Source organism: Rissa tridactyla, chromosome 8 (assembly GCF_028500815.1).
Source record: "Rissa tridactyla isolate bRisTri1 chromosome 8, bRisTri1.patW.cur.20221130, whole genome shotgun sequence".
In the NCBI taxonomy this organism is placed as follows: Eukaryota; Metazoa; Chordata; class Aves; order Charadriiformes; family Laridae; genus Rissa; species Rissa tridactyla.
In genome coordinates this window covers 18,575,030-18,584,652 of record NC_071473.1, presented here as the reverse complement: position 1 = coordinate 18,584,652, position 9,623 = coordinate 18,575,030, and the positions used below count along the sequence as shown (strand labels likewise).

Sequence of the window (9,623 nt, the reverse complement as noted above, 5' to 3'; positions counted from 1 at the left end):
CGTGAGTTACGCTGGTCTCAAAACAGGCACCACTAGGTGATATGTCATAAAATGCCTACCAGGAGCCCAAAGTGCCCCCATCTCCTGCCAAGGACCTTTACAGTCGATCAGACTGGAAGGAGGCAGCTGCTCAAAATGGAAGGGAGAGATCCTGTTTCGCTAGCAAGCGAGGAACGGTCCCTCAGAAGGACTGACGAACCAGCCTCATGCAGCATCTGGTTCCCCTTCTCCTGAGCCCAAGGTTTCCTCTCCCTGGTTTGCTCCTAAACCAAGTCTGGTGGTGTTGATGCACCGGGCATGGTATGACTGGTGGAGATAAGAGTTGTAAACCTTGGAGTGGCTACTGGTTTTTGGTTGTTTTATGAGTATTGACTAAGTATTTCTGGGCTGGGGGGAACTCTCTGTCACTAATTCCAGCTGCCTGGCAGAGGTGCCAGGGGATTCCTTCCCTGGCAGGAACTAAGTCAATAAGTAGCTTATGGCATTCACCGTTGGGTGAATTTACTACAGCAGCCAAGAGCAAATCCTGAGAGTCCTGTATCATTTTCAAACAGGCTGGAAATTGCTCTCCAGCTTGTTAAGTCCAACTCTTGTGAATGAAGGAGAGGCCTCAGGGGCTTCCCTGATGGTGGAGGAGTGGGGAAGGGTGGGAGAGTAATGTGCTCATCACAGAGGACAAAAGAAAGTAAGAGCTTTTACCAGGGGCAGGGTTTTAAGCATGCATATCTGAGAAGCTTCCTAAGAATCAGGACTGAGACTTGCCAAAAGCACCTGTGAGAGGTCACTCCATTGCTGGAAGTGCTCTGTACTGTCCTGCATCCACACTGGGCAAGCTGCTGCCCTGGATACTCCACTCTGCCAGACAGACTCTCGCTGCCTGGCTCTGGTTAGAATGTAGGGTCTTTGGGACAGGGACCACCTCTGCTCTAGATTCTTACAGCATTGTGCGGTGAAGGACCATAGCTGTGATTTCCAAGCTGTCCTGCTGTGGAGCTGGTAGCAATGCTGGACAAGTGGCAGGGCTTTGCCAGTGGGACTGGGAAGGTGTCCGGAGAATGTAGCAGGCTGATTTTGAGACCCAGACACGTTTTTCTCTATACAGGTCCCAGTCCTAGACCTGGAAAGAAGGTATGCATTACCCCAGTGTTTGCCAGGCTCTACAAGATTGAGATAATCTGTTGGAAAGACAGGATAGCCCCTGAGTTAGCGAGGAGAGTTGGTTGGACTATACTGATCACAGCAAGGAAGGAGGGGTAAGTTATTCCCAGTTTTGACTGCCTAGGTGCTAGCCTCTGGTGTAGAAGTGTCTTGTGCTTGCAGATTTTCGCCTCACAAAGCTTGGCTATTGTGAATTACCATCAGTCACAATGAGAAATATGTTTCTTAGATCAAGTGTTCTTTGGCTTCTCAGTCAGCTGGAGTGGCTTTTGGTTGAGGGCCTCTAGGTAAGGATGAAGGGGAAACCAAATAAAGGGGATGATGTTGTGGGAGTCTGCTATCGACCACCCGGCCAGGACGACACCGATGAATTATTCTACAAGGAATTAAGGGATATCTCTAAATCAACTGCCCTTGGCCTTATGGGTGATTTTAACTTCCCAGACATCAACTGGGAATATCATACAGTGCACACAAACAGGTCCAGGAAATTTCTGAAGCACAATGAAGATAATTTCTTGGTGCAGGTACTGAGTGAGCCGACTAGGAAAAGTGCCCTCCTAGGTTTGTAGTTTGTAAACAGAGAGGGACTCGAGGGCGAAGTGGTGACTGGTGGCTGGCGTGGTCGTGGTGACCACAAAGTAGTTGAGTTTCAAATCGTTGGCGATAGGAGAAAAACTGCCAGCAAAACTTTGACCACGGATATGGGAAGAGCAGACCTGGGGCTGCTGAAGGAGCTAGTCAGTAGGGTCCCCTGGGAATCTGCTTTTGAAGGTACTGGGGTCCGTGAATGCTGGTCACTATTTAACAGCCATCTCTGAAGAGCGCAGTGTCCAAAGTCAAGCAGGCGGGGCAAAGGCCGGCTTCGCTGAGCAGGGATCTTCTAGAATTAGGCAGAAAAGGAAAGTGCATGGCCACTGGAAGCAAGGGCAGGTGACACGGGAGGGCTACAGGAATGCTGTTTGCCACTGTAGGCAGAAATGCGTGTGGCCAAAGCTTGATTAGAGTTCAAGCCAGCCAGCACTGTGAAGGAAAACAAAAGGGCTTTTTAAAATACGCTGACAGCAAAAGGAGGACCAGAGATAACATTGATGAGGCTGGTCACCTCACACATAGGGACATACACAAGGCATAGACATCTAATGCCGCCTTCGCCTCTGTCTTTGGCACCAGTGATGGGCGTTGGGACGCCGTGTGGGACGCTGTGGGACGCCTGGCTCCCTGTGTTGGAAGGCCCTGACTGGGGCGGATGATAAACTCCCAGCCGACCTTGAACTTGTTTGAGACTTGCTGCTCCAGCTGCATGCACATAAATTACTGGGGCCAACGGGATCCATCCCAGGACACTGAAGCAGCTGGCTAATGTCATCGTGGGACTCCTCTCCATTATTTTTCAATGGTCTTGGGAGTCTGGAGAGGTCCCAGTTTACTGGAGGCTGGCAAACGTCCCAATTTTCAAGAAGGGTAAGAAGGAAGACCCTGGTAATTACAGAACTGTGAGTCTCACTTCAGTGCCTGGTAAAATTATGGAGAAGGTTGTTCTGGGAGTTATTGAAAAACACTTGAGAGACAAGGCAGTCACTGGTCACAGCCAGCACGGGTTAATGAGGGGAAAGTCCTGCTTAACCATCTTCATTTCCTCTTATGACAAGGCCAGCCATCTAGTTGACCAAGGGAAGCCAGTAGATGTGGTGGGTTTGGATTTTAGCAAAGATTTTGATACTGTCTCTCACAGTATCCTTCTGGATAAACTGTCCAGCATGCAGCAAGACAAGTCCATTATACGCTGGGTGAGCAATTGGCCAACGGATTGGGCTCAAAGAGTTATGTCACCATTTATGGGGTGACATCAGGCTGGCGGCCAGTCACCAGTGGGGTTCCTCAGGGCTCAGTTTTAGGGCCAGTGCTCTTTAATGTTTTTTATAAATGATCTGGATGCAGGAATTGAATGTACATTAAGTAAGTTTGCTGCCAGTACTAAACTAGGGGGAGCTGTGGACTCCCTCGAGGGTAGAGAGGCCTCACAGAGAGCTGGGCAATCACCAACTGTATGAAATTTAACAGAGCAAGTGCCGGATTCTCAACTTGGATGGGGTAATCCTGGTTATACATACAAACTGGGGGACAGGAGGCTGGAGAGCAGCCTTTCAGAAAGAGATCTGGGGTTTTGGGTTGATGGCAAGTTGAACTGGAGTCAAATGGCAGCCACGAGGAAATGGAGTGAAGCTGCACCAGTGGAAGTTCAGGTTGGACTTTAGGAAAAGGTTCTTCACTGAGAGGGTGGCCGGTCACTGGAACAGGCTCCCCTGGGAAGTGGTCATGGCACCAAGCCTGTTGGAGGTCAAGGAGCATCTGGATGACACTCTTAGTCATTTATCTTGGGAGAAAAATATCAGCTGTGCACTGACCTGCACAGGGACCTGGCGACCATGTCAGTAAACACGGCTATGGAGAAAGAGTGGGGACACCAGATAGGGTTTGACTCTGCAGACTTTGGTCAGTGCTGGTTTTCACGGTGCACTGTAGTTTACACCAGTTAGGAAAAAGGCCCTCATTGAAGTATGGGGTAGCTCATCCCCACCCCAGATGACCACCCAGGCTCCACGATTGCCGGGATGAGGGAAGTACATTTATTTGCTCTGGGTTAGAAAGACATTTCTCTAGTATGTACAGCAGCAACATCCCACACATTCAGAGAGCCCACAGTTCACCCCACAACCCAGAGGAGGACCCAGTCATTGGGAGAGCAGCGCAGCCAGCACCAAAGCCATCCATGCGCTGTGCCAGCCGCTTTCCATGCCACCTTTGCTTGCCTGGCACTGCCCGTCTCCCTTGCCATTCCTACTGTGGGCGTCAGTCTGGCCAGATGGGGCACTGAGAGGCAGAAGAGATTCTTTGACAACTAACCAGTGTGTCCAGAATAGTGAAGCCATGGAGCAGAGGAGTTGGAAGGATGAGAGCCAACGGAGGAGCTGGAGCTTAAGTCCTTGGAGTCTAGGTGGTCTGAGGATCAGGAGCAAGTCTGTGTCTATTCCTTCACTTGCATGCAGCATGTTGTGGGGACATGGCTCAGGAAATCAGTTGTTGCATGGAATGGGAAGCAACGGCAAGGCCACAAGCAGTATATAGCAGTTCTGGCTTGCCTTTCCAGCATCCTCTCTCACCCAGTGGGAAAGGGTGGCCTGAAGCTGGTGACACAGCCAAGCTGGCAGATGGTGCAGAGCTTGGCCACTAAGAAATATGAAGGGGCTTGGAGGAACTGGAGGGGACTGCCATGGAGGCTGGTTTCAGCTCACACCCGTTATTCTCCTCATGCATCTGGGACACTTCAGTGGAGCCTGCCTCAAATCCAGGCACAATGTGGGCAGCGTGCACCACATGCACCTTGTTGCGGTGCTTTTTCCTCAAGAGACAGCTGAAAACTTTTTTGAAGCCCTTACGGAAGTGCTTGGAGACCAGGGCGTAGACAATGGGGTTGAGGCAGGAGTTGGCATAGGCCATGCAGTGGGACAGCAGGCGGAAGGCGTAGGTGGCCTGATTGAAGGGGAAGTCTCCGTAGAGGTATCGGAGGATGACTACGTGGTAGGGCAGCCAGCAGAGGCAGAAAAGGATGGTTACAATGATGATCATCTTGGTTACCTTCCGCTTGGCCTTCTTGGATTCTGATATGTCCTCCAGTGGGTCCACTGCTGTCCATAGGTACTTGATGGTCCTGGTGTAGGAGAGGCTGATGACCAGCACTGGGATGACATAGCCAAAGGCAAATGTGCTGGTGTCCATGACCTTGCGTCTCCACTCCTCCCAGCCAGGCATGCAGATGTAGCTGGACTCCCACTCCATCAGGTCATAGTAGCTTAGGTAGGGCCCAGCAAAGACCACAGAGAGGCCCCAGATCACAGCCATGGCAGCCACTGCGTTGTGGGGGGTTCGCAGCTCCCGGGAGCGCAGCGGATAGCGGATGGCCAGATACCTGGAGAGGAAAGCAAAGCAACCAGCACTGAGATTTCAGCCAAGCTCTACCTGACCACTAGGGACAAGAGTTTCCTTCATTCTCCTGAAGGTCCCTGAGCAGTGGCCTTACATGTTATCTCACACCCTCTTTAAGATACGGTCCTGGGGTAAAGCAGCTTTTCTCTTTATAGCAAAGATGCTTCTCTTCCCACAGGCTTAGGCTGGCTCAGCCTTCCATACATGGCAAGGAATGTCCCTGCGCTACGGCCAGAGAGATTCTGCTGTGGAGACCATGCAGATATCCACTGCTTGGTAGACTTTATCCAGCAGAAAGAGGTCTGAACTGAGGATTCAAGACCTGGGGAAGCTTCACTGGGTGACGGGGCACCATGCAGGCTCCTGCCAACTGAAGGCATCTTTCCAGCCTTCTCCAGCTTTCAGATCAGTGAGAGATTTGCTCACTGGAGCTGTGGCTGCCTCCACCGTGGTACTAAAGGCACCAAGTGGGCCCTTGCCTTTTGATACCGTCTGCTTTCTCAGGCCAGCCCAAAGCAGGCAGTGATAATATGTCTGCTCCCCGCAGCAACAGTGACCAGGCATGGTGTGATGGCCAGCTCTGCTCCCTCACCTCCAGGCACATCATCAGGCAAAGATGTAGATGTCAGCAAGGAGAGAAGGTGGCTTGGTGCTTGTGGGTAGGGGATGGAGAGGAGCTGTCAGCACTGGCAGGAGTGCAACTGCTGCAGCCTCAGCCTGCTGGCAACCGCAGGAGGATGCTCATTTGATGCACTGTAAGGCCAGCAGAACAGGTAGATAAAACACGCAGTTGGTGCGAAGGGTCACATGTGTGACAAAACCCTTGCTGCTTGCTGGTCCTGTCATCCTGAAAACTGACTGGCAGCTCTGTGAGAATCGCTTCATGTCAAGCTGAAATGCAGCCACCTCTTGGGTGGAGCACTGCACTACAGCACACAAGTGCAACCAGAAAGGGAGAGAACACAGGCACTAGCACCTTGCCAAAAAGTCCTTTTTTTTCAAGATACTGTCCCCAGTTCTGAGCTGGCTGGAGAGGCAGGCTGCACTCACATGAAAGGAAGCAAGAGGCTTAGACCATGAGAAATCTCAGGTCTTCCTCCTGACAGCAGCCAAACTCTGTAACCACTGGAATCCCAGAGGACTGGGATATTTCTGTCGTGGATTCTGCACAAGCCCCCTTGCCCCAACCAGGTGATGCTGGAACCTCCGGGTGGATGAATCGCTGAAGTGTCAGATCACTGTTTGGGTCCAGGTGTCTGTTTCTGCAGGTGGCACCTGGGAGCAGGACAAAGTGGAAAGGGGCCGGAAGAGTAGCCCAGCCACACTTTTCGCTGGGATTTAACCCATCCCCGTTATTCCCTGGTTCTGAAGTTTCCTTCTACTGCAGTGCTGTGAACCTCCTCATTGCAGCAGGCTGTCTGGCCCTATCTTGTCTTGGTACTTTGGAAGCAAGCACAGGGAGCAAGATGGGACAGGACGTGTTCTCTGTCTCAGTCAAGGCTGGAGCTCACCCCAGTGGGGACCCCTTCCGCATCCTGGACTGTGAGTGTGGGCTCAGTCAGAAGTGGGGCAGCTGACACAGTGGCCTTACAGAGCCCTTGGGAACAACGTAGGTGGCATCGATCAGGGCCAGTGTGTCCTGGGTGACCTTGCAAGAAGGGACTTGGCTCACGGTGCGGGTGCCTTTCTATGCAGGGTGCGGGAAGGCTGGGGGCAGTGGGGGAACAGGAATTGCTAGATGACAGAATTTGTGCTGGGCTGGCAGCCCCTGGGGAATGAGAGATGTGTTTACTGCAGGACTGGGATCCCTCAGGTATTTACGTGACTTCTCTAACGGTGCCCTCTGTTTACCTTGCTGCCTGCACATGATGCTTTTCTTCAATGGGAGCTTGGGGATAGCTACTGCCCTCTGAGTGGCATCTCTAATACAGAGATAGGTGACTCTCAGTGAGAGTCGGTGGCATGGTGGGGAGCTGAGCTTGGGTCTCAAGTGCTCTAACCAGAAGGCAGGTCTTTCCTGCAGAAAGCGCAGGCAGGAGCAGCACCAGCTTTGCACGCGAGAGAGCTGGGAGTGCTGCTTGGGGGTTGTTAGAGCATCCTGGCCTGTGTCAGGAACAGTGTGGTGAGTAGGACTAGGGAAGTGGTTGTCCCCCTGTACTGGGCACTGGTGAGGCCCCACCTCGAGTGCTGTGTCCAGTTTTGGGCCCCTCACACCAAGAAAGACATTGAGGTGCTGGAGTGTGTCCAGAGAAGGGCAACGGAGCTGGTGAGGGGTCTGGAGCACAAGTCTTGTGGGGAGCGGCTGAGGGAGCTGGGGGTGTTCAGCCTGGAGAAGAGGAGGCTGAGGGGAGACCTTCTTGCTCTCTACAGCTCCCTGAAAGGAGGGGGTAGTCAGGGAGGGTCGGTCTCTTCTCCCAAGGAACAGGCCATGGGACAAGAGGAAACAGCCTCAAGTTGCACCAGGGGAGGTTTAGGATGGATTTTAGGAACAATTTTTACACTGACAGGGTTATTAAGCATTGGAACAGGCTGCCCAGGGAAGGGATTGAGGCACCATCCCTAGAGGTACTTAAAAGACAGGTAGACGTAATGCTTAGAGATATGGTTTAGTGCTGGTTTTTGTCAGTGTTAGGTTGATGGTTGGACTAGATGATCTGAAAGGTCCCTTCCAACCGAGGTGATTCTATGATTCTAAAGGAGACACAACTAGTCCCCAAACTGCCTTTGGCATGGATCAATACCACTGGGCTTGGAACCACCTGCCATGGTGGTGGGCCACAATCTTCCCATGCCCTCACTCAGTCCAGCTTCTCAGACTGCCCTTCTTCCCCCGCCCAAGGGCATCTTTAGACTGTTACCTGTCCACAGAGACGGCGGCCAGAGTAAAGCTGCTAGCATACATGGTGAGGTAGATGAAGAAGTGGACAATCTTGCAGATGAAGGAGCCAAAGACCCATCCCTCAAGGGAGTAGATGGTGGCCTGGAAAGGCACGCAGAAGACAATGAAGAAGAAGTCAGCCAGGCTGAGGTTGAGAATGAAGAGGTTGGTAGTGTTGTGGCCCATTTGCCCGTTGCGCAGCAGCACTGCCAGCACCAGGCTGTTGCCCACTGTGCCCAGGAGGAAGATGAGGGAGAAGACCACAGGGACAATGACACTGGCAGGGCTGAACTGGTAACTGTCGGATGAGTTCCAGTACGCAGCCAAGCTTGCAAAGTCCTCGTGCTCCGTCATTCTGTGTTGTGGTGAGATGCTGGAGCCTGGGGCAACACAGAGAAAGATGTGAGATACTGGAGAAACACTGCTTAGCCTCTTAACTTGGCTGATGGGCCTGTTGGCTCACTGGAGACACAGAGCCCCGTTCCCTGTTTTCAGCTCTGTGACCCACATGCTTTTCAGCAGGTTCCTCTGGACGCTGCTGACCTGGAGGACAGGTAGGGTTACACTGGGGGCAAGGGGTGCCCTGCTGCCCCATTCTGGCCCTGGAACGAATCCGCAGCCCATGTTCAGATACTGCCTTGGACTGATGATGCTGGAGGTAAGATTTGGGGGAGAAGATGGCATGTGTCCCCAGCTTCCTCCTCTGTGGGAAAACGGAACCAAGATCTCTGCCTCCCAGCTGGTCCAGCTGATGGCAGGAGGGGTGTGGTGTTCCTTCCCAGCAATGGGGCTCCAGCCCCAAACCAGCCAGCTCAACAAGCCAAAATGTTTGCTCCCCCAATACTGACATGCAGAGTTTTATCTCTCCCCTGCTCCCAGCTTTTTTGGTACCTTCTCGTAGAAAAACCTCACACACTAGATACAGGGCTGGAAATGCTTTTGGCAGTGACAGCTACCACACAGTTGTGCTCAGGTGGGAACTTCCTGAGGAGGACGGCTCTGGTGGAACCACTCCTGCTTTGGTTTCAGGAACCCAGATAACCTATTCCTTTTCTATGTCTCACAGGGCAGCTCTCCCCAGGACCTGGACTTTTTGTGTCATTACCCTGCCCCCAAAATAAGCATTTGGACTGAAAGCAGAAGGTGCGTGGAAATACTAGTCTCTGTCACGGGCACAGAAATCTGTCTGCATGCTTTTGAGTTCTGGAGCTGGAGGAATTTCGCATACAGATAAAGTACAGCTTCCCTTGAATAAAGATGTTTTGGGTTCCTCCCCTCTCTGCGGTGTTTGTAGGGATGTGCTGTGGTTACCAGAGTGTGTGGTCCAAGGCCGGCTCACCGCGAGACTGCAGACTCTGTGCAAGAAACCAACATCTAGCTTGTGCATTCTCTTTCAGACTGAGGAATTAGCAAGTGAAAGTGCCTGGAGCAGAAGCACTGCAAAGGGCATGTAAGCATGGGTCCCTGGCTGCAAATGTTCCTGGTATCAGTGCAGATTTGGGTATGCCAGCAAGCTGCCTGGAATCACACCAAGCCCTGTTCAGCGCTACCACAGCTGTAATGAGAACATGCCTGTACGGTCGCAAGTATCCCCACAGAC

General features: G+C 52.2%; 1 protein-coding gene across 1 annotated transcript; it reads right to left on the bottom strand.

The window, feature by feature from the left end:
- Positions 1-4,389: 4,389 nt before the first annotated feature.
- LOC128914034 (galanin receptor 2b-like) lies at positions 4,390-8,392 on the bottom strand. Its single transcript, XM_054212558.1, has 2 exons — positions 8,004-8,392; positions 4,390-5,128 (listed from the first exon to the last, which is right to left on the bottom strand). The coding sequence occupies exons 1-2, from the start codon at positions 8,375-8,377 to the stop codon at positions 4,390-4,392; spliced, it is 1,113 nt and encodes a 370-aa protein (XP_054068533.1). The 5' UTR covers positions 8,378-8,392.
- Between the last annotated feature and the right edge of the window lie 1,231 nt (positions 8,393-9,623).